The sequence below is a fragment of the Prionailurus viverrinus genome, chromosome B2 (assembly GCF_022837055.1).
Source record: "Prionailurus viverrinus isolate Anna chromosome B2, UM_Priviv_1.0, whole genome shotgun sequence".
NCBI classification, from domain to species: Eukaryota; Metazoa; Chordata; class Mammalia; order Carnivora; family Felidae; genus Prionailurus; species Prionailurus viverrinus.
Genome location: NC_062565.1, coordinates 136,716,154 through 136,734,249, shown reverse-complemented (window position 1 = coordinate 136,734,249; position 18,096 = coordinate 136,716,154). Strand labels below are relative to the sequence as shown.

Below are 18,096 nucleotides of genomic sequence, written 5' to 3'. Positions count from 1 at the left end.
TTGTGGCCTGAAACAATCTCCCAAGAATAGCCCTATGGTGACTTTTTGATTTTTTTTTTAATGCTTATGTTCGAGAGAGACAATGGGAGGAGCGGGGGGGGGGGGGGGGGGGGGGATCTGAAGTGGGCTCTACGCAGACAGCAGAGCGCCTGACACGGGCTCAAACCCACAAAACGCAACATCACTACCCAAGCCGGAAGTCAGACGCTTAAGCGACTGAGCCACCCAGGCGCCCCTAAATTTTTGTTAATGTTTATTTCTGAGAGAGAGAGAGACACGGAGCACAGGAGAATCCCAAGCAGGCTCCGTGCTGTCAGCACAGAGCCCCACGCAGGGCTCGATCTCGTGAACCAGGGGATCACGACCTGAGTCTGATCCATCAGAGCTGACTGAGTCTGAGTCCATCAAGAGTCTGATGCCCAACCGACTGAACCACCCAGGCACCCTGACTCTTAGATTTTAAAAGCAGCAGCTATCTTAAAAATTTTGCTCAGTTACAATCCCAAATACAGTTATTTGCTTTATTTGCTTTCATCAGACTCAAGAAAAAATAAATCAGTGTCTTTCTCAACTTTTTATCCGAAGCCCATATAAGCCAGTTGATTGGCTCATAGTAAAGGAATCATAAACTTTGAGGATTTTTCCTTCTTCATGACCATAAAAAGCAACAAGCAGATGACATTTCTCTTTACTCTTATTCGCCAGAAGAATTTGCAATTCCATTCAAAAAGGCTCTATTTGGACCTTCCCCTGATCTCCGTTCAGGTTCACATACAGCTACAATACAACCAGTACTCGCTGCAGGAGCTGGAAAGGGTTTGAGGAACACAATTTACAGCATTTAACTTCACACTAGTCCAACTGTCTTTGGCTCCAGAAAATATGGTTAAGGCAAAGTTTGAAGGCATAACGTGGCTTGCGTTAGGATATTTAGCTCTACGTGCAATTAAGTGCCATAGAAATGGAGTCTATAAATAGTTATTATTAGACTCACTGCAGACTGAAAATAATCTCAATCTGATGCAATTATCTGGATTACCTCAACAATGAAATTCATCCAAACTGTCCTCAGCCCCAATTTTTAAAAAATTTTTTGAAAATTTATTTTTTAATTTACATCCAAGTTAGTTAGCATCTAGTGCAACAATGATTTTAGGAGTAGATTCCTTACTGCTCCTTACCCATTTGACCCATGCCCCCTCCCACAACCCCTCCGGCAACCCTCTGTTTGCTCTCTATATTTAAGAGTCTTTCATGTTTTGTCCCCCTCCCTGTTCTTATATTATTTTTGCTTCCCTTCATGTTCATCTGTTTTGTTTCCCAAATTCCTCACGAGTGAAGTCATATGATGTTTGTCTTTCTCGAATTTCGCTTAGCATAATACCCTCTAGTTCCATCCATGTAGTTGCAAATGGCAAGATTTCATTTTTTGATTGCCGAGTAATACTCCACTATATACATACATACATATATATACGTACATATATATGTACATACATATACATACATAGGTACATACATTACCTATGTATGTATATACGTATACATATATGTATACGTGTACATATATGTGTACACATATGTATATACGTATACATATGTGTGTACGTATATGTGTGTGTGTGTGTGTGTGTGTGTGTGTGTGTGTGTGTATACATACCACATCTTGTTTATCCATTCATCCGTCGATGGACATTTGTCAGCCCCCCAAATTTTAATGATCCTTACTGTTACCTCAATTTTCTACTTCTTTCTTGGCCCTCCCCCCCACCATTAGCAAGTCTAGACATCACTTACTAAGGATAGGAAAATATGAAATATTTCATCTCAGGCTGATCTGAGGCATTTCCCAAATAACACACATTTAAAAGCTGGGACATAGCCCCCATTTTCCCAGTTTAACCAGAGAGGAGGAATTTCTCTACATGTGGCTCATTTAAAAATCAGATACATAAGGGGCATCTGGGTGGCTCAGGGGGGCATCTGGGTGGCTCAGTCAGTTAGTTGAGCGTCCGACTTTGGCTCAAGTCATGATCTCACGGTTGAGGGGTTCAAGCCCTGCCTCGGGCTCTGCGCTGACCGCTCAGAGCCGCTGGAGCCTCTTTCGGATTTTGTGTCGCCTCCTCTCTCTGCCCCTCCCCCACTCATGCTCTGTGTCTCAAAGATAAATGTTTAAAAAGAATTTTTTTTTAATATATAAAAAAATACCATCATTTTTACATGAATGAAACGAAAACCCATCCTTCCTGTGCCCCCCACCAAAAAAGAACACATTTCCCTAATACGTTAGAATTATTGTCTCAGTCTCAGATTAGGAATAACTGTTAAATTTGCGGTCCCCGTCTACATGCTAACAGATGCAGACGTAGATCCCAACTAATTATTGGCTCCACACTACCCATCACAATAAATGCAGACGCCGCACCCAGAATTCAGTGTTCTCCGCAGCAGGGCCTCAAGTGCCTCCCTGGGCCCTCCTCAACCCCTCTTCCAGCTACGCTCTCTTCTCTCGCCCAGCTTTTTTCAACTGCGTTTGCATAAAGAGGCCTACTATGTGTCCCCTTTTGGAGAGGCGTAATTAATAATTACCAACATACTAAAGATGCGGCCAAGATCTGCAGTTAAGGAAGAGTAGGCGGCCCCATTTCATCACTTTGCAAATTTTATTATTATTGTACTATTTTTCAACGTTCTTGCCCCCTCTGAAGGCTCTCCGTTCTTCAACAATTCACCATAGATTCTATTTCCTCGATCTTGGCTCGGGCTGCTATGACAAACGACCGGGGCTTAGACAACAAACGTGTATTTCTCACACAGTCCTGGAGGCAGGGAGTCCAAGGTGAAGGTGGGGGGCCAATCTGGGTCCCGCTGAGAGGGCTGTCTCCTCATCCTATTCTCACGTGGCAGGGAGCGAGAAAGCCACCCACCTGCCTCTTCTTGTGAGGTAACTAACACGATCACGATGGCTCACCTTCATGACCCATCACCTCCCCAAGGCCCCGTCTCTTAACACCATCACACTGAGCGTTCCGGTTTCCGCACATGAATTTTGTGGGGACACTCCATGCATTGCATCCTCTGTGTCCCCCTTCCTGGTACCTCAGTCCGTGCTCCCTCTTGCCTCCGGACCTGTCACGGCCGTGCCCCTTGTCCAACACTCAGCTACAGTACGGTTCCCATGAGCTTAAGTCCACAATAAACTGTGGGCACTGTGGCCATATGTAGTTGCAGGAAACCGGGCTGGTCCCCTGAGGTGCTTAACACCCACTGCAAAGAAAGACCCTCCCCCCACCAACCCCTGTTCACTTAAAAGGAACTCTCTGATTTTCCCTTTCTTTGTAAATATACCTATGCATAGCCTATTATCGCTTGCATACATACTCTTTAAATAAAAATTTTGAGTCTGAGATCATGCAATTAAGGAAAAAAAATAAATAAAACCCACTTAATCACATCTATGGCTTCCCAGTCACTAACCTAGAGCCTTACCTTTGTTTTGGTGTTGCAAGGTGGTCTGCTACTTCTAGACCAGCCCTCCTAGAGGCTGAGAAGTGAATCCAGGCACTTAATTTGCCGGAAGACTAAAGCACACTGGGTAAGGACGAAGCAAGGAGCCAAGGATCATAGGGACGGCTTGAGAAACTTTCTCTGACAAATGTAATACTTTAAACCATGACCTAGTTCCCTGAATACTTAAGCATTCTTTGCATTCCTTCCTCTCCTGGAGGACTGTTTATCAGGCACAGTTCCAAAAGGGACTTGAAATCTCGCTCTCTAGATAACACTGTACGTCCTCTTTGGTCACCACAGACTCTGCATATAGGACAAAAACCTTCTGAGCGTTCAAAAGATCTAGTATGTCTTTAATTAGTGTGAAAAGAATAACCGACCTCCGTTTTAATCAAAGCAAACCAGCTTTCTATATCGTAACTGAGAGACCTAAAACTGCCATCGAATTGCATTTAAAGTTAACTTAAACTCTTGAAAGTTTTACAAAGAAAAACTATCAGCTACAAAACCAGATCAACTAGGGATCTGTCCCCAGTCCTGTCAACTACTTTCTCTTTAAATTTTACACACTGACTTTTGTCAGGATTGGAGAAAAGATGGTAATAATCAAGACTGATTTAGTAAACATTAGTGGTGACATTTTCTACTGGTTTTCACTAACTTTCTTCATGGAAAACAGAGCTCAAGAACAAAAATTTCCCTTTAAATATTTAGATGAACACTACAGGAGTCCGAAATTCATGTCTAAGTGCCGAGTCACTGAATTATACACCTGAAACTAACGACACTCTGTTAACTGGAATTCAAATAAGAACTAGAGAAAGACAGAGAGGGAAGCTCATGTCTGAATATTAAACATGTCATTTCTAAAATAATGAAGAAAAATTCATCATAGAGAGCCTGGCTGATTCTTAGCAATTTCCTATAGTTGACAAACAAACCTATCTCCACCCCGGCCCTCCAATTACTACAGTGTACATCGACTTTAAATGCAAAGCAGATAGACCACATTTAAGGCTGAACTTTGCACAGCCTGCAATTTGTTATGGGTATGGAGTAAAACTGTTATCCAAATGAAGGATAACTTCAAACCGAAGTTTGTTTCTTTCTCTCTCTCTTTCTTTCTTTTTGAGAGACAGAGCACAAGCAGGGGAGGGGCAGAGAGAGAGAAAGAGAGGGAGACACAGAATTCAAGCAGGCTCCAGGCTGAGATGTCAGCACAGAGCCCGACGCGGGGCGCGAACTCCCAAACCGCGAGATCATGATCTGAGCTGAAGCCGGACACCTAACTGACTGGAGCCACCCAGGCACCCCTCAAACCAAAGTTTCTTAAGACGCATTCTACAGTTTGCTAACTTAGTGAAAAATTATCACCCAGCACTGAAAATGTAAAAAAAAAAAAAAAAAGATTAGAAGCCATTAGAGACATCAATAATCCTATTTTATGCATCACAACAATATATATTTTATGGAGTCAGGAAATCTATCAGGGGTGCAATGTCTTAAAAAATGTCTTTAAAAAACAGGTTTTAAATTAAAATGGTCAATATCAGGGAGTGATGATAGAAAATTGATCCTTGCTGCAGACCAAGCCCACGGTGTGTAATGGCTCAATTCAGTATAAAATCATGTGCTCAGACACGAAAAATGGCGAACCATAAATCGTCCCCTGAACAAAACAGAGGGCAGGCAGTGGAGACGGAAAAAATCACAAAGGGTCTTCTTTGAAAGTAAACATTCCACGTTACCTAGATTCCTTGCCTACAAGTGGAAGGAACGTGAGTCAACCATCAGAGGCTTTCATTGTAGGCGGACCCGATGCGCTGGGGTAAAAGTCCCTGCTGTATACAGCAGTGGGTCCGATAGCTGTTCAACTCACTGGCATCTGTTCTACCTAGATTTCTATTAATAGTCACTCGTTTCCACTTTGTCCACAGCCACGACCCTAAGTTGCTTATACTTGGCCTTCCTCTAGGCCCCCCACCTGCACCACCCAGTGATCCTGGATTGCACCCAATGCCATGGTCTCTGCTCTGACAGGGATGGCTGTTACAGAAATGGTATTGGTCTCATGGGAGTCCTCCGTCATTGCCTATAAAGTCTGTTGCAAACTTCTTTTTCACAAGTCCCAAGTTGTTACTACCAAGTGATGTTCTCCCTTCGGAAGATCCTCTCTGCGGCATAAACCGCGGCTCGGCACGGTACATTTACAGCGATAGACAATGAACTGCAACCTACACCATGAGGGGAACGTTCTTGCCTGTCCCAGGTACTCTGCAGGCCAAGTTTTGACCGCTCGGGTACTGTGGGCCGCCCGCATGCAAACCTATGCCCTGCACCCAATCCCCACTGGGTCCTGAGTATCTGCTACATCACCAGATGGTGCAAATGTTATCTGGCACCACCTCCCGGCAACACCCTTTCTGGCCTCATTCCCCACCCGCCCCCCACCCTCCCATCCACCCATTCACGTGGCACCTGCATCTTCGGTTCGTTCTTCACGAGCGGCCCTCCCTGGCTCTCGGCTGCCTGTGCAGCATCCCCAACAAGCTCTATGCAGCCTGCTGCTTCCATCTGCCCCTTACAAGCATGCAGCTCCTTTATCTGCTGGTCCCTCTGGCCTCCCAACTCATGGCCTCATGCACCTGCAACACTTTCCAAGACGTTTTCTCCCTACGGCAGCTATCTTGACAATTCACTGAGAAGACACGTACCAAGTAATGGCAATTCTTCTATTTTCTATCCAATTTAGTTGACCCGTTTTTATGGAGTGTTTCCTAGAGGGACCCTCTGCCCTCACTCAGACTATGAGGTACTCAGATAAAGCTGAGTGTTCTCATCTCTCTGTTTCTCAAAGCATCTGGACCAATTCCTCTCACCTGCTAAGTGGTTATGGAACACCTACTTTTTTTTTTTTTTTTAATTTTTTTTCAACGTTTATTTATTTTTGGGACAGAGAGAGACAGAGCATGAACGGGGGAGGGGCAGAGAGAGAGAGGGAGACACAGAATCGGAAACTGGCTCCAGGCTCCGAGCCATCAGCCCAGAGCCTGACGTGGGGCTCGAACTCCCGGACCACGAGATCGTGACCTGGCTGAAGTCGGACGCCTAACCGACTGCGCCACCCAGGCGCCCCAACACCTACTTTTTTTAATGTTTATTTTTGTGAAAGAGAGACAGAGTGCGAGTGAGGGAGGACAGAGAGGGAGACACAGAACCCAAAGCAGGCTCCAGGCTCCGAGCTGTCAGCACAGAGCCTGACATGGGGCTCAAACTCACAGACTGGGAGATCGTGACCTGAGCCAAAGTTGGACGCTCAACCGACTGAGCCACCGAGGCACCCCTACACTTGACTATTTTTAATGCAAGTTATTACACACCAAGAAAAATTAAGCTTAGAACGTAACGTCTGCTTCCCACTTTTTTATATTTACGTACGTATGAACTCACCATTGCCATGGCAGACCAGGGTAATGTGGTGTCCCTGGTGTGTCGATGGGGACCCCCAAATGTGGGCAACCAATGGGTGGAAGCCGGTGGCACGGGAAGGTGGAAGGATTCACCAAGGCATAACAAAGGAGATAGGAGTTTGTTTTTAAAAAAAAAAAAAAAAATTTTAATGTTTATTTCTTTTTGGGAGAGAGTGAGAAAGAGGGAGTTTGAGTGGGGAGGGGCAGAGAGAGAGGGAAACACAGAATCCGAAGCAGGCTCCAGGCTCTGAACGGTCAGCACAGAGCCCGACGTGGGGCTGGAACTCACAGACCTCGATCGTGGCCTGAGCCGAAGTCGGAAGTTTATTAAATACACTGCAGGGGAGCGGCGGGCAGGAGAGCAAAGGGGAGATGGTCTGCAACAAGGCAGTGGGTGATGGCTGTATTTAAAGGAGGAAGGTGAGGAGGTTTGGGGATGTGTGGAATTTTCCCTTTTTTGGTAACTGTGCCCGCTTGTAAGTAGCCCCACTGGTCAGTTAGAGCCCATGGATATTTTGAGGTGGGTCGCCTGGTGGGCCTGTCTGTATTCAGCCCGGTGGTCCCTGTGGGCCCTTGTGCCTCGATCAAGTTTCCACTGCTGAAGTTTGTTGTCTAAAAGCGGCCTCTACAGGTAACACTTGAGATGTAAGATGTAAACCACAGGCTAGCTATTGTAACTGATTACATTTTTAGCCACTCCCTTAATGCTTTTAAGTTACTATAATACGAATAAACACAGCAGGAAATTCCTTTTAAGAAAAAAGAAATCAGTAAGCAACAGATTTGTGCATATGTGGGGAAACTCGAGTTTTAAACAGAAGTGACTATTTAATCAGTAGTCCTGGAAACAAGAGGTAACCAGTATGGCAAATAAATTTGGATCTCTCCCTCCAGACATAGAACAATTCATTTCTAGCAAGTGTGTGGAAAGGAAAGCTTGTGACTTTCTTAGTCCTGAGCTCTTGGGGTTCTTTCTTTCCATCCCCCGTCCTGGCACCGTGCCTGGAGTAGAACAGAGAGTAAAGGCATGTTTATGGAATCAAGACTGAGTAGTCACATGACAAGCAAGGCCAGAACCCTATTCTGATCATCAACGACTTGGTTAGGTTTTAAGAGTTCTTCAAGGATTTCTGCACCAGCTGAATACCATAAACTCAGCCCTCAGCTCCTTTCCACTTACCCGGCACGGCAGAGGTTTTAAAATTGACAAATGAGGGAAGAGGTTTAAGAGGCTCCGGGTGGAAATGAAAATGAACATTGACAAGAGGCTCCTCCTTGCTCAGAAAGGATAATGGCATGGAATTCAACATGTATTTATCCTGAATAGGATAACATTCCATTTAGAAAAGCCTCTGCTGGCAGCACACTTCTTCTCAACGCAGTAGAATCAAGGACGGAATTATGTAGGAGGAATATTTCCCTTTATTTTCTCCTGAAAATGTGAGGGGCGGAATACCGGCTCTTCCAACATCATCTGAAACGCTCCCTCCCACCCACACGGGCTCTAACCTCGGTCAGTCTCTGCTGTCATCTTGGCCTGGACCACTTCTCCCTGGCCCTCTGTGGGCCCCTATAGCCTGTACCTCCTTCCTTAAGGCAATGCCAGCCACAGCAGGCAAATCAGAATACCTGGTGAGCATTAAGGTGCTGATCACCTGACCTTTCAGTTGCCCGGGATTCTGCTTCAATGTGTCTAGGATGTGAAAGCTACCAGGTTACTCAATTGTGCAACCCGGTTCACAATGTCTGCACATTAACAAACAGAAGATCAGTCAATAAGTGGCAATAATCCTCCCCTTCTTAAATTCTAGCTTGTCTCATTTACAAATCAAACACTTTGACATTTAGTAAGTTGGCATTTACTAAAACCGGAATTAAAGTTAGGCAGAATGAAACCACAAGGCTGTCCATACTCCACCCTACTTTAAAAAAAAAAAAAAAATTTTTTTTTTAATGTTTATTTCTTTTTGAGAGAGACACAAAGCATGAGCAGGGGAGGGGAGGAGAGAGAGCGAAACAGAATATTAACCAGGCTCCAGGCTCAGAGCCTGACGCGGGGCTCGAGATCACGACCTGAGCTGAAGTCGGACGCTTAACCCACTGAGCCACCCAGGCGCCCCACCCACCCTGCTTTTTAAAAAACATCACAGACAAGCTGCCTGGAAGACAAAAACCTTTCAACTCTCATGAATCTGCGTATTAAGAAAAATCTAACATGGTCTGGGAAAGACCTTGTAGTTTCTGTGCTTTGAGCACCTATCTTTTTTCTGGGAAATCACATTTATTCCAGTTAACAGAGGAAGGCTATAGCTTGTGATAGGAATGAGAACAGAGCCCGGGGCGGGGATCTTCAGTCTATTGTTTTCCCAGGAGTGGAATTCTGCCGCCCCCCAGTCCCAGGTTCCAACATTTCATGGATCAGAAGTATGGAGAAATTTCTGGCAACTAGATGACTTTAGATTGTTCCCAGGGGAGAAATTTTACGATTGCTAAAGTAGATCACTGTCCAAGTAAATAAAATTAAGACTGTTTACGAATTTGGGAAAAATGAGTAAACACAAGCAGTACTTCGGCCACTTTTTTTTTTTTTTAACGTTTATTCGTTTTTTCGAGGGGGGGAGGGGCAGAGAGAGAGGGGGACACAGAATCCAAAGCAGTCTCCAGGCTCGGAGCTGTCAGCACAGAGCCCGACGCGGGGCTCCAACTCACGGACCGCGAGATCATGACCTGAGCCGAAGTCGGACACTTAACCGACTGAGCCACCCAGGCGCCCCACTTTTTACTCTTAAACTTGCTTTTCCTTATTTTGAGTAACTTTGAGGTGGGGTGGGGGAGTCTTTAAAAATTAACAGTAAAATAAGCCATAGCCTTTAATGTTCTGGAAACCAGTCTGGTTCGTGATCGGGTGGCATGGAGAGGAAAAGCATATGGCTGATATACGTAATTAAAAACACATCGAGGAAACTCAAGTGCCAACTTGGGTGCAGAGTAGCAAATATTAGCAAATCTGCCCTGCACTGAGGCAAATCATCCAAAAACTCGTGATCTTCAGAGTGGGGATACAGAGTGTCTCCCTGGAAGGTAAATTTAGCAAGGGCTATCTAAATTTTAAATGCATATAAATGCTCTGAGCAAGCAATTCCACCTCCAGAAATCTATCCTAGAGACACATTTGCACACATACAAAGATATCAGAGCTAGGATATTCCCTGTGGCAACTTAACAGAGCAAAAGACTAGGAAAATGTCAATGTAAACACAGGGGACTGGTTAAACTTTTACTGCATTTCAACCCATAAAGGGAAAATTTATGTAGCCATAAATAAGAATGGGGGTGGGGGGTTAAGGGGCACTTGGGTGGCTCAGTCCAATGAGTTCAGCATCCGACTCTTGATTTTGGTTCAGGTCATGATCTCATGGTTTGTGGGTTCAGGCCCTGTGCCGGGGTCTGTGCCAACAGCTCAGAGCCTGGAGCGTGCTTCGGATTCTGTGTGTCCCCCCCCCCGCCCCATCCCTCCCTTACTCGTGCTCAGTCTCTCTCTCTCAAAAATAAACATGAGGGGTGCCTGGATGGCTCAGTCAGTTAATTGTCCAACTTAGGCTCAGGTCATGATCTCACTCCATGATTTTGAGCCCCATGTCAGGCTCTGTGCTGACAGCTCAGAGCCTGGAGACTGCTTTGGATTCTGTGTCCCCCTCTCTCTCTGCCCCTCCCTGCTCACGCTGTCTCTCTCAAAAACAAACATTTAAAAATTTTTTAATGAAAAATAAGACATTAAAAAGTTAAAAAAAAAAAAGAACAGACGACTTGATCTCAGGGTCTTGCGCTCAAGCCCCACACTGTGTAGAGATTACTTAAAAAATAATGGACCTGTTCTTATTTATATACTCTACATGCATAAAGCTTCTGAAAGAACATGCAAGAAACCACCAACTTTGGTTTCAAACTATCCACAGTGAATGCTTGGTGGCTGGGAGGTGACAAGAGACTTACTTTTCACCAAACTCTACAAATCCAAGTTTTCAACCATTAACATTTTTAGAAAAATAAACATTAGGGGCTCCCAGATAGCTCAGGGAGAACGCGGGACTCTTGATCTCCGGATTGTGAGTGCGGGCCCCACGTTGGGTGTAGACGTGACTTAAAAAAAAAAAATCTTAAAAAAATTAAACATAAATCCTATTATTCAATGATTTTAAATAAAAATCATTTCAATAAGAATAAACAAGGACTTTTGATCTTATGAAGATGTTATGATTTAAGAATGTCAGATTATAGCCAGTTTTAAATAACTCAATTATTCATAAGTAATATGAATGTATGGATAATTGAAATTATTACAGATTATTAACATCTTCCCCTAATCCTTTTTCGAGTTGGAAACAAAACACTGACCATACAAAACCCTACCCTTAGGGTCTCTAAAAAAGTGCTAATTAGCAAGAAAATAACCCAAAATCTAAATAGACAAGTCAAATAAATATTACAGATTTTTAAGATTTCTCTTTTTTTTTTTTTAATTTTTTTTTTTTTTTCAACGTTTATTTATTTTTGGGACAGAGAGAGACAGAGCATGAACGGGGGAAGGGCAGAGAGAGAGGGAGACACAGAATGGGAAACAGGCTCCAGGCTCCGAGCCATCAGCCCAGAGCCCGACGCGGGGCTCGAACTCACGGACCGAGAGATCATGACCTGGCTGAAGTCGGACGCTTAACCGGCTGCGCCACCCAGGCGCCCCTTTAAGATTTCTCTTAAATAAGCTTGCACATTTATAATATATAGTGCTTCTCCCTTCCAAACTCAGCTTTTTTCATATTTCTTATTATTTTAAAATAAAACATTCTAAATTATAATTTTTTCAGGTGTAAGACAATGAAGTGTTGGGTTCAAGGATATTTTATAGCTTTGTTTTTTTCATGAGATAAAAGGACTGATAAATTTTTCTCAGTGCTATAAATCTGAATTTCTTACTTCCCGAATAGACTGTCGCATACAGAATCACAGAGGCCAAGGATGTGCACCACTGAGCTTGGTTTGCCTTTCAGTGGTATTCTAGAACAGTGAGTTAAAGCTGATGGAGAAAAAGAAACAACTTCTTAATACCTTTTTAGTATATGTGCTACCGAAGCGAGCACTTCATAATACCTTTTTAAAGCAAAACATTTTACGGGTGCCTGGGTGGCTCAGTTGGTGGAGTATCTGACTTCGGCTCAGGTCATGATCTCGTGCTTCACAGGTTCGAGCCCCATGTCAGGCTCTGTGCTGACAGCTGAGAGCCTGGAGTCTGCTTTGTGGATTCTGTCTCCCTCTCTCTCTGCCCCTGCCCAGCTCATACTCTCTCTCTCTCAAAAATAAATAAAGCATTAAAAAAAATTTTAAAAATAAATAAAGCATAACATTTTGTTTTATCAATTATCCTATAAAATACCAAATGAGAATAATCCTTATTCGCTTTAAATTTTTTTTTTCAACATTTATTTATTTTGGGGACAGAGAGAGACAGAGCATGAACGGGGGACGGGCAGAGAGAGAGGGAGACACAGAATCAGAAGCAGGCTCCAGGCTCCGAGCCATCAGCCCAGAGCCTGACGCAGGGCTCGAACTCACGGACCGCGAGATTGTGACCTGGCTAAAGTCGGATGCTTAACTGACTGCGCCACCCAGGCGCCCCCTTATTCGCTTTAAAGGGATCTGAGGTAGAGGCTAGCTGACCCAAAGTGGACTCAAAAGCATACACTGTCTGAGGCCTGTTCATCATAGAAGGAACTATTTCAGGAGGAAATCTCCACTGATCTCACACATCCACTAGGCTACAAGGCTAGTAGGGATTGAAGGGTTGGCATGGCGGTCCCCACAGGCTACCTATCCTAAGTGATTGTCCTCACACCCACATCTCCTGTGCTCTACTCAAAAGTAGTGCCTCTTGGAATCTGGGAGAAATCCATAGGCACACAGGTAGCCTGTATTCACAAACCACCACTCTGTTAACACATAATTCTCTCCTAGTCATTCTAAATTCTGGCCCTTTTATTTTAAAACTGGTGACATCATCACAGGAAGGTCATTTTCTTCCTTAGTTCCCATTTTGTAAACAGAAGGCAAGTGGGAGAAAGCATCCTACCTCAGGCTGGGAAGAATTAAGAAATGCAGCTGGCCAACTCAATTGTGTGCCCTCATGCTCGGAGGGCAAAGACATCCTTAAATCTACCAATCAGACAATGGATTCTTCTACTTGAGTACATCTTTATGTTCTGGTGATTCACAGCTCTTGTAACCAAATGGAAAAGCAACCAGAAGGAGTGAAGAGTCTCCTCTCCCCACCTGCCAGGGACACTGGCCTCACCGTTGCAACTGACCACTGCTCCGTTTCCAGCTCTGAAGTCATTGCTTGAGCAGGAAATACAAGAAGGATAATCCGGAGAATTATGATTGTCCAAACTTCGCCTGGCTCAAGAAATCAAGATTTAGAGGCATTCACTTTCGAACGTCCCCTCTCTGTAAAGAGAGCTTTCCTACTATTTTTCCTTTCTGATCTTATACTCTAATAAATTTTTGCCTGCTGCTCAAAAAAAATTCAAGATTTCCCAGAAACTTTAAGTAAATGTCATGTCTACATTAACATCTGAATAAAAAAATACTCTTTCAAAGACAAACTTTTAAAAAGCAGATGATTGGGGCGCCTGGGTGGCTCAGTCAGTTAAGCGCCCGACTTCAGCATAGGTCATGATCTCACCTTTTTTGAGTCCGAACCCCACCTGGGCTTTGCATGGACAGTGCAGAGCCCTCCTGGGGATTCTCTCTCTCCCTCTCTCTGCCCCTCCCACATTCACACACAAGCACAAGCGTTCTCTCTCAAAAATAAACTTAAAAAAAAAAAATTGTGAACAGATCCTTCCACTTAAAGCCCTCCCATATTAAAAAAATAAAATAAAAATAAAAACAGATGATTGGGGCTGCTGGGTGGCTCCGTCGGTTAAGCGACTCTTGATCTCTCCGGCTCAGGTCATGATCTCACAGTTCACGAGTTCAAGCCCTGCATCAGGCTCTGCACTGACAGTGCGGAGCCTGCTTAGAATTATTTCTCTCTCCCTCTCTCTACTCCTCCCCTGCTTGCTCTTTCTCAAAATAAACAAACTTTTAAAAAAATCTTTAAAAAAAAAATAAAAATAGGTGATTGAGGAATATGAGGCTTCATTTACTAACTGCATTGGGGTAGTCTGAAATTCCTGCCCCTGCAGTGGCCAAAATGGGCAAGTCTCAAAATTAAAACTGATAAATAATTGATCAAGCCAATTCCCCCCAGAATTTACATATATAAGATTGTAAAAGATTGAAAAGATTCCATTTTATTGAAATATACCAGATAAACCCAGGACTTGTGCTTCAGTGCACCTAAATGTTAGGGTTGAGTAATCAAGTTTTAACACTCCATTTGACCTGTTAGGAGTGATATTCAATTAGTGTAATGTCTTCTAAGAAGTACTTACTCAGTAAATGGCTGATGACTAAAATTAACCACAAAAAAAGAGAAAGTAAACTGGACTGCTAAATAGGCAGCATGCATGTCATATAAACATCACTGAGATGGAAAAAAAAAAAATCTGTAAATAGCCTTTAATTTGTGATCAGCATCCTAACAGGGAAGGGGGGGGGGTTGTATTAGTCTAAACCCCCAAATGTCCACACACGCAATCAAGAAAGCTCAAGATGTATTCATAACTAATTCAACCTAGGAAGTGGTCTCACTTGAGCCCCTTGCATTCACAATATTTTGTGCATTTGCAATTAAAGACAATTTGAAATTGCAATGCGAACAAGTCACTTTATTTCTAGAGAAATAGAAACCAAAGACCCCAAAGAGTTTTTGCCAAAACAGTCACTTGGTCTGTGAACAACCTGTGGTTTAGTCACTGATACAAGAGGCAGATCACGACAATGAGATGGTCCAAGGTTAAATTGTAGAAAAAGTAGCATCCAATCAAAACCAGGGAGCCAGTACATCCTACACGCCAGGCAGCATGTCACACATGGGGGGGGGACACTTGAGCAAAAACACACATACGGTCCCTGTCCCGTGGAGCATTTACAACAGCCAGGAGAACACTTAGTCAAGTCACTAAACCTACAAATGTGGAAACTGCTGGAAGAAGGGTGCTACAGGAGCCTGGCATGGCACACAGGATTACTCGAAGGTCAGCAACTAGGGTTTAACAGGGCAAAGAGGGGAGGCAAGAGCTCTGTGCTGAGTCATTCTTAATTAGGGAGTCCTTTCGAAAAGACAGGTTTTCAAAACCTGAGTAATAAATTTTGCTAGCTGAAATGAAAAACGACACCATTTTCCAAGGAGACATGTAAGTGTATTGATTTGTCTCCAAATTGATAACTGGGCAGGATGCCAAAGAGTTCAATGATATTCTAGATGTTATTTAAGTAATTTTTTTTAAAGGAGGTGGCTTGGCTGCTTCAAGACGGTGGTGACTAGGAAAGAGGGTGGATAGGATTACGGAAGGACAAAAAGAGAGCCAAAGGAATAGTTCTTAAATGAACGAATTCAAGTTTACCAGATTTATTTAACAGATTAGGTATCCTATTTCAGCATGAACTGTTAAGATAACCTGAAGCAGTAAAAACCGAGGGGAAAAACGTCCCCAATTGCAAGCTTTTAGTAATTACAGCTTAAAACTACTTTCATTACGGGACTCTAAATACTGCTCATGAGGCCATTTTGGCAGTAGTCGGCATCAAAAGGTGACGTACGGTGAGTATTAAAATGAGAGTCAGATCTCAATAGGATAGTACCTGACTCAAGCCTAAAGCTTAGGCACCTCTTAGAAAATTCGATATTCCAGGCAATTGGTACTTGGTACCACCTACAGCTCTAGGGACCACGGGTTTTACAAGTAGTTACAAGTTAAACGCTAGAGGTAATCTAATTAAGAGCACTCTCTCAGCCCAAACTAGACTAGGACAGCTAAAGAGGTCACAACGATGACATCACAGTTGAGAGAAATTTACCTAGATTTCAGGGCGGGAGGTTGTTTTTCACACTGTAAACATCTACACTTCCTGATAACTCTTAAAGGTCCTCATATCCTATATCCTCAGATACAACACATAGTATGTCCTTTTTTTTTTTTTTTTTTTTTTTTTTTTTTTAGTATTAAATACGATTATCCACCATCTTTCCAGAAGATATCACAGGACAGGTTAGGTGCCGCCTTGCTAATGAACGCATTTGCTGGAAAATAGATTATGTAATAAAAACAAAATACAACTACCCGAACAAGCCAACGTACTGGCGGCTGTAGCCGCCAAGAGTAAATATTTCAGCCTTCGTGACTTAAGGCTATAAAATACAAAATTTCCAGGAGGTTCAGCACTGCCTTCACAGACATGAGTGCAAGGAATGAATGCTCGCTTACGCCTCTGACCGCATCCTTTGAGAAGTTCTCACTTCTCCCCCAGTATTTGTTTATCCAATTGAGTCCACGGGCAATGAACTGGGCGAAAAGGACGACGCTGCCCTGTCTGCGAAACCTGTCATTCGTTTTGGAAGTGCAGCGTCTACCCAGGTTTTCTTTGGCTCGGAGCGAGCTACACCCCAGGCTTTCTCTGCATCAGGAAGGCGGTGTCTGCGCGAGCGCTGCGGCAGCAAGACTGGGTACCAAACCCGGGCCGCTCCAGGCACAGCTGGTGCCAAGGACCATACGCGGCGGGGAACCCACGGGTGGCTGGTCCGCCCGGCTGCGACACGGGTCCCGGCCCGACAACAGTTGACTTTCCACATCCGGGAGAAAGAGGGGCGGGGGGCCCAGGACCCTCGGTCGATAGGTCACTTCCCCCTCCCCCCTGGACTCCCCCACGCAGCTCGTGCGTCTCGGGCTGGGTCTCTCCCACCGGAAGAGTGCGGAGAAAGGCTCGGTTAGCGAGGGGCGGGGGGCGGATTTTATTACTGCGGAAGGCGCAGTCGCCTCCTCCGGGGACCCACGACAAAGATGCAAGCCCGCCGCGCTCGCTGCTGCTCTGGTCCCACCCCCGGCGCAAGAGACCCCGGAAAGCTAGAAAGAGGGGTGCGTGCTCCCGAGTTTGCAAATGGGCTGGACGGGCCGGGAAGTTCTCGCAGGCGGAAATCAGAGGGACCACCCTCCACCCCCCACCCCCGGGCAGGTGGCCCGGCGCGCCCGTACCTTGGTGGCGGGGTCGGCGGCGGCGATGGCCGGATCCCCCTGCGCGCCGGGTGCCTCCTCCGCCGCAAGGCCGCCGGCGCTGGGCTCGGGCTCGGCCGGCGTCGCGCTCCCCGCCTCCGGCTGCTCCGGGCTCCGCTGCTCCGTGGAGCTCCCGGCACCCATGGCTCTCCTGCGGTTCTCCCGCGCCTGGCTGCCCGGTTACACCTTCCCCAGATCGCAGCGACGCGGAGAAGAGCGAGAAGCCGTGAGCCCGCGAGGTCCCAAGAACGCCTTCCTCTCCCGCCGTCTTCCTCCGAACGCGCCCAGACTGCGAATGAACGAGACGCGCTCGCGGCAAACTCCTTAAAAGAAAAAAAAAAAAAAAAAAAGCCACCTCTTTGCCTCCTCCTCCTCCTCCTCCCCCTTGTTTTTCCCTCGCTTCATCACATGAGCACAGCCCCAGACACGCCTTGCAGCAGCATCTCCCCCCAGGCTGTAGGACCCGAGGCGCAGCCCGAGCCTCGAGCCCAGGTCCAGGCGGGCAGCCCACCCCGACCCCTGGGCGCTTCCCATTGCTCAGTGGGGACGGGAGGAAGACCCACGGTTGCAGGAGGGGAGGGGAGGGCAGAAAGCCCCCCGGGGCGATTGGGTTTACTGAGGTTTATTAAGTGATTGAGAACCAGAGCTGCTGCTGCAGCCCACTTTCCATTCGCCCAGAAGCGAACCCCGGTCCCCAGTAGCTTTCCTGCAGACAGCGTTATCCCCCCAGCGTTAGTTCTGCCTCCTCCCCGGTAGCAGGAGAAAGGCAAGCGCTCCTCGCCTTCTCCGGAGTCTGACCATATTAGGACACCTCACGTGGCCCGAGCTGGGAACCGAGAGGTTAATGCAGTCAGGCCACGGATGAGGTGGGCCAGGCGGCCCCACGCTCGCCTATCATCCGGAACCAGTGA

At 45.5% G+C, this 18,096-nt stretch overlaps 1 protein-coding gene across 2 annotated transcripts in view; it reads right to left on the bottom strand.

Moving 5' to 3' along the window:
- Positions 1-17,484, bottom strand: part of AKAP12 (A-kinase anchoring protein 12) — a 104,348-nt gene extending 86,864 nt beyond the window's left edge. For both annotated transcript variants that reach the window (XR_007152304.1, XM_047859578.1), the window contains exon 1: positions 17,168-17,484. Coding sequence is in view for 1 of the 2 variants with exons in the window: in XM_047859578.1 (XP_047715534.1) it covers positions 17,168-17,329 (162 nt within the window). In the remaining variant the exon portion in view is untranslated. The remainder of the gene's footprint in view (positions 1-17,167) is intronic.
- Between the last annotated feature and the right edge of the window lie 612 nt (positions 17,485-18,096).